This window comes from Bos javanicus, chromosome 8 (genome assembly GCF_032452875.1).
Source record: "Bos javanicus breed banteng chromosome 8, ARS-OSU_banteng_1.0, whole genome shotgun sequence".
In the NCBI taxonomy this organism is placed as follows: domain Eukaryota; kingdom Metazoa; phylum Chordata; class Mammalia; order Artiodactyla; family Bovidae; genus Bos; species Bos javanicus.
Window position 1 is genome coordinate 39789106 of NC_083875.1, and position 13851 is coordinate 39802956.

The following is a 13851-nucleotide window of genomic DNA, read 5'->3' on the forward strand; positions in this document are numbered from 1 at the left end:
TATACATTTAAAACATTTATTGAACTTTAAAAATTTGCCCTTTAAATTATTAAAATTTTAACAGCTTTATTGGAGTATAATTGACATACCATACAATAGAGGATTATGTGTGTGTATACATATATATTTAAGACACAGATGATTCAGTGGTACAGCTCAGTGGTTTTTAGTATATTCTACAGAACTGTGCAACCCATACTACTATCCAATTCTGGATTATTCTCATCACTCCAAAAAGGAACCCCATGCCCATTAGCTGAAACACCCCCAATTCTTCTTCCCTCTTCCTCCAGTCCCTGGCAACCACTAACCTTCTTTCTGTCTCTATAAACTTGCTTATTCTGGTTATTTCATATAAATAGAATCATACAATATGTGGTCTTTTGTGTCTAGCTTCTTTCACTGAGCATATTATTTTCAAGACTCCTCTGTGTTGTAATGCATTACCAGTCTTCATTCCTTTTTATGACAAGCTGATGGCATCACCGACTCGATGGATGTGAGTTTGAGTGAACTCCGGGAGTTGGTGATGGACAAGGAGGCCTGGCATGCTGTGATTCATGGGGTCGCAAGGAGTCGGACACGACTGAGTGACTGAACTGAACTGAACTGAGCGCTGAAGAATTGATGTTTTTGAACTGTAGTGCTGGATAAAACTCTTGAGAGTCCCTTGGACTGCAAGGAGATCCAACCAGTCCATTCTAAAGGAGATCAGTCCTGGGTGTTCATTGGAAGGACTGATGTTGAAGCTGAAACTCCAATACTTTGGCCACCTGATGTGAAGAACTGAGTCATTTGAAAAGACCCTGATGCTGGGAAAGATTGAGGGCAGGAGGAGAAGGAGATGACAGAGGATGAGATGGTTGGGTGGCATCACCGACTCAACGGACATGAGCTTGGGTGGGCTCTGGGAGTTGGTGAGGGACAGGGAGGCCTGGCGTGCTGAAGTTCATGGGGTTGCAAGGAGTTGGACACGACCGAGTGACTGAACTGAACTGAACTGATTATTCTATCGGTGTGTATTCACACCACATCTTTCTTATCCACTCAACAGTTGATAGATATTTGAGTTGTTTCCATTTGTTGGCTATAATGCTGCTATGAACATTCATTTACAAGTTTTTGTATAGATATGTTTCTGAATCACTTGAGTGTACATGTAGGAGTGGAACTGCTTGGTTAAATGGTAACTCTGTATTTAACTTTCCCAGAAACTGTCAAACTGTTTATCAAATATATGATTTGCAATGGCTCTTTCCCATCCTGTGATTGTCTTTTCAGTTTCTTGATGGAGTTCTTCGAAGCACAGATGTTTTAATTTAATTGTAACGTACAAATTAATTTTGATGAAGGCTAGTTTTGTCTAAAACTTTCTCTTTTAATTGCTTGTTCTTTAGGTGTCATCTCTAAGAAGTCATTGCCTAACCCAAGGTCACAAAGATTTACATCTATGTTTCCTTCTGAGAATTTTTCACAGCTTTAGTTCTTTTATTTACATCTTTAACCCAGTTTGAGTTAATTTTTGTCAATGGTGTGAGGTAAGATTTCACTCATTCATTTGCACGTAGACATCCAATTATCTCTGCACAATTTGTTTAAAACAGTATTCTTTTTCCATTGAATTGTCATAGCACCCTCACCAAAAATCAACTGACCTTAAATGCATGGGCTTAGCTTGAAATCTCAATTCTATTCCATTGATATAAATGTCTGTCTTATGTTTGTACCACAGATTGCTCATTATGTGGTAGCTTTACAGTAAGTTTTGAAATCGGGAAATGTGAATCTTCAAACTTGCTTTTCTTTTTTTAAGACTTTACTTTTATTATTATTTGATGTGTGGCTATTCTTGCTCTCTTGCATTTCCATGTGAATTTTAGGAAAAACTTGTCCATTTCCACACAAGAAAGCAGCTGGAATTTTGACAGGGATTGCACTAAATCTGTAGGTCTATTGGGGAATACAGCCATTTTTATAACATTAAGTCTTCTAATCCGTGAATGCAGCATGTTTTTCCATTTATTTAAGTATTCTATATTTTTAAAGAAGATTTGATGGGAATTGCTGACAGGTTGTAAATATAGTTTAACAAAAGTAAATAAATCTAGGAAAATTTCTAGGTTTGGGGCTTGAGTCACTAGGAATGGAGATACCTATTAAAAAGCAGAAAACTAAGAAAGAAGCAGATTTGAGAGCAGAAATCAAGAACTGTATTTGGAATATCTTTGGTTTGAAATGACTATTAGACTCCAAGTAAAGATGTTTAGTAGGCAGGCGGACAACTGGTGGTCCAAAGTTTAGGACAGAGATACACATTTGGGAGTCATTAATGCCTAAGTGTTACTTAAAGCCATAGTGCTGCATGGTGTCTCCTAAAGAGAGAGAGAGAGAAGGGACACTGTAAAAGGACTGAGATATGGGGCATTCCAACATTTATGGGTCTTTGAGGGGAATACTAACAAAGCAAACTGGGAGAATGGGTATAAAGGCAAATTAAGCATCTCTTATTTTCTATATTCTGATGCTTTCACATCTGGAGTCTTGTTGACTCTAGAAGGACTGCCTCCTCAGGATTAGCCAATTCCTAGAGAGAGTAAACAACTTACCTATTTCATATGCAAAGCAACCTATCCAGAGCCCTACCTCTAATCACCTCCTTTTGGGGCTTTCACACTCTGGGCCACTTTATATGTATCTGCTCTGATCACCCTAGGGCCAAATAACAGATTATTCAAACTAGCCCAATTCCTTCCTATGGAAACCACAGTGAGGGCTCCTGCCCACTTTGCCCCCCTCTCCTTCTACCTCCTGTGCAACACTGGTATTTGCCTGTATGTCCCTTTGAGGTGTGGCGTGCCCCTTTACTCTTGGCATCTGTGACTATAACAAACTATTTTTTCAATTACAGTCACCTGATCTGTTGGCTTCACCACTAGTAAATAATAATAAAATAACAGATAAAATAATGAACAAAAATTAAAAAATAATAATAATAAAACCTAGAGTTTAAAACATAGAAGGAGGGAGTTATCAGTTGAGCCAAATGCTCCTGAGCACTGGATTTAGTAGTATGAAGGTCACGGATGACCCGGGTAAGCACAGTATCAGTAGACTTCATACAGATAAAAATAGGAAGTAAGGAAGTGGAGGCAACAGAATACGGGCAACTTTTTAGAGAACAGTGCTATAAAAAGGGGAAGAGATATGAGGCAGTAGCTAGAAGGGAATGCAAGGTCCACAGGGGTCTGTATTCTTGTTTTTAACTTAGGGAGGGAGATATTACAGCAGGTAACAACTGGGTATGATAGTCATACCATACCCATATAGTCATACTATAAAGAAAGCTGAGCACTGAAGAATTGATGCTTTTGAACTGTGGTATTGAAGAAGACTCTTGAGAGTCCCTTGGACTGCAAGAAGATCCAACCAGTCCATCCTAAAGAAAATCAGTCCTGAATATTCATTGGAAGGACTGATGCTGAAGCTCCAATACTTTGACCACCTGATGTGAAGAACTGACTCATTGGAAAAGACCCTGATACTGGGAAAGATTGAAGGCTGGAGGAGAAGGGGATGACAGAGGATGAGATGATTGGATGGCATCACCGACTCAATGGACATGAGTTTGAGTAAACTCCGGGAGTTGGGGATGGACAGGGAGGCCTGGCATGGTGCAGTCCATGGGGTCGCAAAGAGTCAGACATGACTGAGCGACTGAACTGAACAACTGGGAACAAAATCTAGTGCTTTCCAGCAAGAAATGCTCAAGACACACCTTTGCTGGACTTGAAAACTCTCTTCCTTATTGTAAATGCAAATATATCCAGAAAAGATATCATTTTAAGCTGCATCTGTAGCCTAGCACTTTCTGAGCATTTTTGTTTCTAGAATACAAAAGGATAGCATGTAGCATATAGTTCTGGTGACAGAAAGGACTCCGGATTCACCCAATACTGGTTCTAACTTCCCCTTCTTCCCTCCCCATCCAAGGGGACTTTCCTTGCACACTGCTTCCTTGAGCCAACTAAGAGAGAGTCACTGTCATAAAGGTACTTTCCAACCAGAAGTCTTTCATCTAAGGATAATGTGCCCCATGCAATGATTAAGAGTTCAGGTTCTAATGTCAGGAACATCCTGAGTTCAAATTCTGAGTCTACAAATTATTAGCCTCTTTCCTGGTGGCTCAGATGGTAAAGAATCTGCCTGCAATGCAGGAGACTCAGGATCAATCCCTGGGTTGGGAAGATCCTCTGGAGAAGGGAATGACTACCCACTTCATTATTCTTGCCTGGAGAATTCCTTGGACAGAGGAACCTGGCAGGCTATAGTCCATGGGATCACAAAGAGTCAGACATAACTGAGTGACTAACACTTTCACTTTCAAGACCTTAGATAGTTTATAAAAACTTCTGTATTCCATTTCCATAAAGAGTCAGTAATAATAACTCTTACTTCAAGCCAGAACCCTGGGGGGTCATCTTAAACCTACTCATCTCTCATCTTACACATTCAGTCCATCCCTCAGTCCTATTAATTCTACTTCCTGGATACTTCCTGATGATGCCTCTTCTTCCCACAGCCCTACTATCACCTTAATTCAGCTTCACATCATTTTTCCTTACACCACAGCATAGCTTCCTCATGCCATTTTTACCTTCTAGTCTTGCTTCCTTCTGTTCCATCCTTCTCTAGTGGTCACAAATCTTGGAGTCATCCTTGATTCCTATGTTTTCTCACCTACATCTGATTCATGAATAAATGCTATAACCCGTTATTTAAAATATATCCAGAATCTGACCACATCTCACTGCCTCTATTAATATATCAATCTCAGCCATCACTGTCTCTCATGGTGATTCTAACTTTGGCTTCCTACAGGTGATTCTCAACACAGGAACCAGAGCGAGTCTTTAAAAATATGAGTTGAATCATGTCTGCTCAAAACATTTTGGTGGCTCAATATTTCACTGAGAATAAAATCATAAGTCCTTCCAATAACCCATATAAGAGAGGCCTCTGTGTTAAGCCCCTCCTGCCATGCTTTAGAAAACCCTATTGTGGCCATGCCCCTTCTGCAGTGTGGGGTGTTTGCTGGGCTGAGAGGTATTATCTGGAGCCCTCGACCTTACCCCATGACCCATTACAATCTGTGTCTTTGGGATGCTAGACTTCCCTGACCAAATGGCCCTGAGCCCACTTCCAGCCTGTGCAATACCTTCCTCACACCCACCCCTTTAAGAGTGGATCTTGCTGCCAGTGTGCCTATCCCCACCCTTGGATGTTTTCTTTGCTCTTTCTAGTGAGACTGCCTTATATAAAATTGCAACAGCACCACCTCCCCCGTCCCCAGCATTTCCAATTTTCCTTGTCTGTCTCTCTTTCCCAAAACTTTTGTTACCATTGAATTTACCATATAATGTACCTGTTTTATTGTATTATTAATATTACCTGCTGTCTTCCATTATAATATAATCACTCAAAGGGCAGGGATCTTTGTCTGTTTGCTTACTGCTATGCCTTCAGCCCTAAGCACAGTCTGGCAATAAGGAGGCACTCAGTTAATATCTATTGGATGAACCATCCCTTTACCTAGCAGGCAGAACAATCTCTTGAAAACTGAATAATCAAACCTAAACCATGTCACTCCTGCTTAAAAGACTTCAACAGCTCCCACTGTTTACAAGGTGATGTCTTCAAGGCTAGAACAGGAGCTCTTTGTACAGTCATCCCCTGGTATCTTGCAGGGTATTGGTTCCAGGATTGTCTGCAGATACCAAAATCCAGGGATACTCAAGTCCATTATGTAAAGTGGCATAGCATAGCTGGCCATATACATAGGGTTGTAGAGCCCTTTGGATGCAAAAGGTGGACTGCACTTGATTTGGTCCTTATAACTGTGTGCTGAACAGACAAGTGAATGAGTGTTTGTATGCACAGCAATTTAGCATCATACTCAGGAATCTTAGTCTCAGTTCAGTTCAGTCGCTCAGTCACGTCCGACTCTTTGCGACCCCATGAATCGCAGCACGCCAGGCCTCCCTGTCCATCACCATCTCCCGGAGTTCACTCAAACTCACGTCCATCAAGTCGGCGATGCCATCCAGCCATCTCATCCTCTACAGACTCCCAATTGACACAATTCTATCAGAGAAACAGAAACTATATAGCGGCTGTTTATTTTGGCTGCACACAAGAACTTTTTATCAAACAGAGCCACTCATGCATGGGGAGGCCTCATTCCTGGAATTCTTTAAGCACAGGGTACATGCTGAAACAAAGGTTTCCACAAGAGGTAGAAGGTGATCCCTTTTTAACAGTAAGATTATTGACAAGATTATCTCCCAGAAGAATGTTTCCACAGGTATCTCAAGCCCCTCACCAACCTCCCTCAAAACACAGCAATCTGGATAAGACTTGTGCCTCCTGGGCTCCTTAGGAGAACCACATTTTCTGAAAAAAAGTGGATTCTTAAAGCATTTAATGTTAGGGAAGTATGAATTCTTTCATACTCAGTCAGGCAGGGCCTGGAAGAATTTATCTGGAGAGCTTATAGGGTGTATTGCCTAAATCAATTAACTTGATGCATCATTTACAGAGTGCCGATGGGTGAGGTACTTCTTCAGCCAAATGAGCATTGTGATGACTCTTCTCCACAATGCAATGAACATGTTCAAACAACCACAGCCTTCTCTAGCTTTCTCTTTTAAAACTCACCTTTGTTTTGGATATAAATATTTTCCTATGCCTTGCCTATGCCTGGTCAGTTGTTCATTTCATCTTAATTATATATCCCTTATGGACGCATTTGGTTTTGCTAGTCTTTCCATCAAGCAGAGGAAGATTATAGCTATCCTTGTATCAGGCAGGATGAAGTGAAGTGAAGTGTAGTCGCTCAGTTGTGTCAGACTCTGCGACCCCATGGACTGTAGCCTATCAGGCTCCTCCGTCCATGGGATTTTCCAGACAAGAGTACTGGAGTGGATTGCCATTTCCTTCTCCAGGAGATCTTCCCAACCCAGGAATCAAACCTGGGTCTCCAGCATTGCAGGCAGACGCTTTACCGTCTGAGCCACCAGGGAAGCCCTTAATGAAAGAAAGGAATGTCTTAAAACTCAGAATGGCACCAGGCCCCTCACCCATAATAAACACTTTGGAATGTGAGTGGAAAAAATAGTTTTTAATCAAGTAATCAGTTTAGCTGAATTTCTTAATTTCTGGATAATTCTTAATGAAGTTCTGAGTAGTTCTTGATAATTCTGCCTGTGAGCATGTCGTAGTAGTTGAGGGCAAGGCAAGTAGTTGAGGGAAGTATGAACTCTTTCATACTCAGTCAGGCAGGGCCTGAAAGAATGACCTAAAATGGAACAAAATGGCATAGGATAAGCTTTGAGAAATTTTCTTGTGGCTCCAGGAGGAGTCAAGAAAGGCCCTCTTGGTCAGGAGATAATCAAGCTTGAGAGTGAGAAGAAATGAAAGCTACCATTTTTAGATTTGTGAAAGGTCCTGCTCAAATTGCTGTCCTCTTTCTGTTGTCACCCAGGCCACTAGAGAAGCTGCTGCTATTGGTGGCATGGTGGAAGGTTTAGGAGACAGGAGATCCGGTCTTTGTCTCTGCTGCCTTAAGAACTTATTCTCCACTTTCTACAAAAGAAGGGTGAACTAGGTGATTTCCACAGTCCCTTCCATGTGCCATCTATGCAGCTAACAACCAATCTCAACTATTTTGTTTCACCATGTTAGGTAATCCTCAAGTGTGCAACATACCAAGATTTTTGATGAACCATGAAAACTTTAATACTTTTAGGTATTAATGTGTGATTCCATTTCTAACTACCAAAAGTACTATTGGCATATCAGTAACATTTGATCACTAGTGAAAGTTACAATAAGTAAGATTGGCCTTATTCCAGCTAAAGTCTTTCACTCCTTTCCTCTAAAAGGCATTTAAGAAAGAGAGTTAAGATGATATCATAGAGATAATTGATACATTTTAACTTATAAATGTGTATTTATATGAATGTGTGTGAGGGTGCACTCGTGTCTGAGTCTTTCCAACCCCATGGACTATAGTCCACCAGGTTCCTTTGTCTATAAGATTATCCCAGCAAGAATATTGGAGTGAGTTGCCACTTCCTCCTTCAGGGGCTCTTCCCAACTAAGGGATCTAACTCATGTCTCCTGCGGCTCCTGCACTGGCAGGTAGATTCTTTACCACTGAGTCACATGGGAAGCCCATATAATGTGTTCAGTTCAGTTCAGTTGCTCAGTTGTGTCCAACTCTTTGTGACTCCATGAATTGCAGCACGCCAGGCCTCCCTGTCCATCACCAACTCCCGGAGTTCACTCAGACTCACGTCCATCGAGTCAGTGATGCCATCCAGCCATCTCATCCTCTGTCATCCCCTTCTCCTCCTGCCCCTAATCCCTCCCAGGATCAGAGTCTTTTCCAATGAGTCAACTCTTTGCATGAAAGTACTGGAGTTTCAGCTTTAGCATCATTCTTTCCAAAGAACATCCAGGACTGATCTCCTTTAGAATGGACTGGTTGGATCTCCTTGCAGTCCGAGGGACTCTTAAGAATCTTCTCCAACACCATAGTACAAAAGCATCAATTCTTCGGCACTCAGCTTTCTTCACAGTCCAACTCTCACATCCATACACAACTAATGGAAAAACCATAGCCTTGACTAGATGAACTTTTGCTGACAAAATAATGTCTTTGCTTTTGAATATGCTATCTAGGTTGGTCATAACTTTCCTTCCAAGGAGTAAGCGTCTTTTCATTTCATGGTTGCAATCATGATCTGCAGTGATTTTGGAGCCCCCCAAAATAAAGTCTGACACTGTTTCCACTGTTTCCCCATCTATTTCCCATGAAGAGATGGAACCAGATGCCATGATCTTAGTTTTCTGAATGTTGAGCTTTAAGCCAACTTTTTCACTCTCCTCTTTCACTTTCATCATATGAATATGTACATAGACATAAAGTTGAACTTTTGATCTGAGACCCAGGTAGACTATCTGTAGACTTAAGACACAATTCTAATGAATTTAACTTAGCAGTTCAAATTTAACTTAAATTCAAATTGAATCTCAACTTTTTAATCAATAAATAGTAAGCTCCCATTTTTTTCAAGTTTTTATAATAGACTGTGAGAATCAATAGAAGGATTCACCTAAGAAAGCATCCTACATTTAAAGACATTATAACACAGTCAGAAGGTTAAAACTCGTACACATTAAAAATAATAAGTGGCATAGAATATTTTGCATGAAGATGAAAAAACCCTGGAAGCTGACTGGTAGTGATGGGATTTGAAGTGGGTCTTTGAAGCACTGATAGGAATTGGAGAGCTGAAACAACTCTTAAGGGCACTGCAGACGGCCCAGGAACAAACATGTAGGGCATGTTGAGGAAGACAATGAAGAGCATAACCTGGCTGGAAATATAATTTGAGAATGTTAAGAGCTTAATACCAGGTAGAGCTGCCAAGAAAGACAGTGACAGTCACTCAAACACTGAGTGACAATAACAAAGAAGTTTGGAAAGATTAAATCTAAGTTTTGTTTTTTTTTTCCCTTTAGTATATAATGGTGGAAAAGTGGAATTAGAGGCCAGCTACTTGATTAGGGGGTTCACAGTATTCATCCAGAAGTTTGGTAAAGCCCCATATTTAGGGTCAAAAAAAAAAAAAAAGGAAGAAAGGGAAAGGAAGGAGAAATTTATTATAAGACAACTGATGGGAAAATTGACAAAACAATTGACAAGTGATCAGCCACATGGGAAAGAAAGAGAAGCAACAAGTTGATTGTGATTTTTGAGGCCAGACTGTCAAGACAATATTGATGTTATTGGGGGTGGGGAACAAATATAAGACCAAGAACTGATTTTTAAAGGGAAGATGATGGGTTGAGTTTGAGTCAAGAAGTAACGCAAGGCAGTCAAGAAAACTGTAGGTCTAAAGTTTGGGACACTATTTGAGACTAGAGATAAAAAGTTAATTCTGATAAAAATGTAAGATGATACTAAGGAATAAATTAACTCTCTGAGAGGGAGAGTATAAAAAAAAAAGAGATTAGAAAGGAAGTCTGAACTCTGAGGAATGCTCCAAAATTTGGAGAGTAGGAGTAAGAGACCAGAGAAGAAGGCAGAGAAGAAATGATCTAAGAGTGAGAAGCTTCATTATCACAATATCTCAGAGCCATGGGAGGAAAATCCCAAGAAGCAGAAGGGGCTGATAATAGAAAGATCAGGAGAGTAAGAACTGGGAATCAGTCCCAGGGGTATTGGAAAAGGCTGGAGAGCACCGAGATGACTGGGGCTGGATAAACTTTCAGATTCCTCCATCTATCCTAGAATTCTGCGAGTTGATTTGAAAATTAGGGGAACACAACCGGAGGAAGCCCCATTGCAGAAGACCCAGGATGGGATATGAGGAGGCCAGGATGCAGTTGCCTCATTACAGGGTAACCCAAGTATGACACGGTTAATGCTGGTGGCATATTTGGATGTTGCCATGTGGAATAAAAATGACACACAACAACCTAAGGATCGCTGTCCAGTGCATCTTAAAGCAAGTCAATCTGAGGTGTAACTCCTAATACTGTCCCTGAGGAATCTGCTTCACTTCCATCAGTCCCATTGCCTGCTATATTTTATGCAAACATCCCACATCTGATGATTTACCTGCCATTTCAACAAATCAACTAATTCAACAACTGAACAAGCACTCAGTGAGAACCTATGCATATACACTATGATAGGCACTCGGGATTCAGAGGACCTAAAAGGTGTGTCTTACCCTACAAGGAGCTGAAGTTTAATGGAAAGGTTCACAGACAGAAGAAATCTGAAAAGACACCTTGAACAGAAAGCAAGGAAGATATGTTGATAGTGAGAGTTCAGGTAATGAAGGCAAATAGACCAGCTGAGTGGCAACAGATACAGTTCATCTATTCATAAACTCTTAGACTTCAAAGGGAGCTTAAAGAACATCCAGGTCAACTGGCATTTAACTCCTGCTACAACTGTCTGAGGGCTTCCCAGGTGGTGTTAGTGGTAAAGAACCTGCCTGCCAATCCAGGAGATGTAAGAGCCGTAGGTTTGATCCCTGGTTCAGAAGCTCCCCTAGAGGAGGGCATAGCAACCTACTCCAGTGTTCTTGCCTGGAGAATCCCATGCATAAGGAAGCCTGGCAGGCCACAGTCCATGCGGTTACAAAGAGTTGGACGTGACTGAAACAACCTGCCACACATGCACAACTATCTGATTACTGCTCACAGTGAATATTCTTACTGTGCATTTTACCAATGTATGTCATTCATTTCCTTCCACAGGACCACAGAATTTCAGGGTTAGAAGACCTTAAAGTGAAAGTGAGAGTGAAGCCGCTCAGTCTTGTCCGACTCTTTGCGACCCCGTGGACTGTAGCCCACCAGGCTCCTCTGTCCATGGGATTCTCCAGGCAAGAATACTGGAGTGGGTTGCCATTTCCTTCTCCAGGGGATCTTCCCAACCCAGGGATCAAACCTGGGTCTCCTGCATTGCAGGCAGATGCTTTACCCTCTGAGCCACCAGGGAAGCCCTTATCTATAGGTAATTTCATTCAAGTTTCACCTCCTCACTTCAACCATTTCTCACATGAGTTCCTTATCATCTCTATTCTATTATGTACACATGGGTAGTGACCAGTAGTGGTTTTCCTTCATTTTGCTAAACTTTCTTTTATCATTTTATGTAGAATAGAAGCCCTTTAGTAGGCCCAAGTCACACTTTTGTTAAATAATGGTTGTTTATAAGTTAATGCGCATGGTTGGTTTTTTTGCCGTGTCCCTCGGCATGTTGGCTCTTACTTCCCTGACCAGGAATCAAACCTGCAACCCCTGCATTGGAAGCTAGGAGTCTTAACCAGTGGATCGCCAGGGAAGTCCTGGTTTGTTTGTTTGTTTTAAACAACTGATTTTTAGAACATATCTTGTAAACACAGGCTACTGTGGAATGTTGACGGCCTGCCAAAGGGTTAATCACAAACAGATGTTGGATGTAAAAAACCAAATTTTTAAGTTCCATTAACTTTCCAAAATTCTAAGTGGAGTGACAATTTCAGGAATATTTCAATTTTTTCCATTCACATTTATTTTGTGCAGAAAAAACAAAAACAAAAACAACAACTCACCTTTTAAAACTGCTCAGCAAGAATAATAAGCATAGGACCAACAAGAGAAATCCTACTGTTTTGAGGACAGGTGGAAATTAGCTTGTTTATGCCCCTGAACACAATTTCTGAGGCAGTTTCTCACATCTCCAATGGTGTGGAGAGAAAATGTGCCTGCACTTACCCGACTGTGGCAGCCTCATCATGGTCCGCAACACCAACTCACAAAACGAGACAATCACAGCCCATTTGATACTCCCATCAGGCCTTGGTGAGGCTCCTCAGGCAAAGACTCAAAAAGAAAATAAAACAACAAACAGTAGCTCTTTGTCAGTCCTCACAGAAGCCAACAAAACAAACAGCCAAAATGAAAATAAAACCTAGGTTGCTGCCTGGGTTCTTTCTAGCTGGCAGAGGGACAGCTAGAAAGGAGATGGCGGCTGACAGAAAAATATGGAGATAAGGTACATTAAGCAAGAGGAGAAAAGATATCATCCCCATCCAGCTCAGGCTTTCTCTTAACATGAGGACAATTCAAACCAAAACTGATTCTAAGGAACTGATTACAGCCCAGCCTACTGGGAGGTTTTTGTTTCACTTTCAGCGTTGCACATTCTAGCTACGCACCAAGAAGTTTGCATAGATATTATCTGTTTTCTTAGGCTGCTGTAACAAATCACTACAACCTGAGTGGCTTAAAACCACAGACAGTGTATCTACATTTCTCTCACAATTTCTGAGGCTAGAAGTCAGAGGTCAAGGTGTCACATGGCCATACTCCTGCTGAAGGCTCCAGGGAAGAATGCTTCCTTGCCTCTTCCTACCTTCTGGGGACTCCTGTCAAACCTTGGCATTCCTTGGCTGCAGCTGATCATCCCAATCTCTGCCTTCATCTTCACCTTGTTTATGACCTTATTCCTTGCCCATATTCTTTGTGTCCTCTCCTCTTCTTATAAGAACACCAGCCATTGTGTTAGTGCCCACCCTACTTCAGTATGACCTCATCTTAACTAATTACATTTGCTAACACCCTAGTTTCAAATAAGGTCACATTCAGAGGCTCCAGTGGGCATGGAATTTTGGGGGAACACTATTCAACCCACTACAGAGCTTCATTTCATTCTTGGAGCAACTTGTGGTCTAGATACTGTTAAACCCATGATACATATGAGGAAACAGTTGACATCAAGCAACCTTTCCTCAGTTGCATGGCTGTATTTGAACTCAGGCCTCCGAGGCCCCACTACACCATGAGGCTTTTCAATAGGGAGACTCAAACCTGGTGGCAAGGAAAGGACAACTTGCATGTAGTCCTAGAAGACCAACTCCATTCCTATGACCCCAATTCGCTTGGTTCATAGGAATGAGGTCAGAAGAGACAGGGTAGGTTTTCTTAGTCATATTTCTCTGATGTGTTCTAATCCTCTTAACATGTCGTACCTCTAAATCTCCCCTGCCTAACTGTTTTTCTTTTGAAAAAGCAGCATTTTCCTTTCCTCCTTCTCATTCTTTATATTTCATCTCTTAAAGCAGAAGGGATGAAACTTGTAGTAGCTGCAAATAGGAGTGGCTGCCTAGACCCCGAGAATTGGGCTGTGTGGGGAACTGCTTCTCCACCCATAGCTCTAGGCATATGCTTTTAATGAGAGTTGCCTGCTGTTACTTGACCTTCCTTCGGAGAATGGACGAATATCCC

The 13851-nt window shown here is 41.4% G+C and overlaps 1 protein-coding gene across 5 annotated transcripts in view; it reads right to left on the minus strand.

The window, feature by feature from the left end:
* Window positions 1-12860, minus strand: part of PDCD1LG2 (programmed cell death 1 ligand 2) — a 96913-nt gene extending 84053 nt beyond the window's left edge. Inside the window, exon 1 of one of the 5 annotated variants that reach the window (XM_061425364.1) lies at window positions 12340-12860. In XM_061425364.1, coding sequence (XP_061281348.1) covers window positions 12340-12361 — 22 coding nt within the window. In that variant the 5' untranslated portion in view covers window positions 12362-12860. Of the gene's footprint in view, window positions 1-11296; window positions 11638-12339 lie in introns of those variants that run through there. The other 4 variants (XM_061425366.1, XM_061425363.1, XM_061425367.1 and 1 more) reach the window with 4 other exon arrangements.
* Between the last annotated feature and the right edge of the window lie 991 nt (window positions 12861-13851).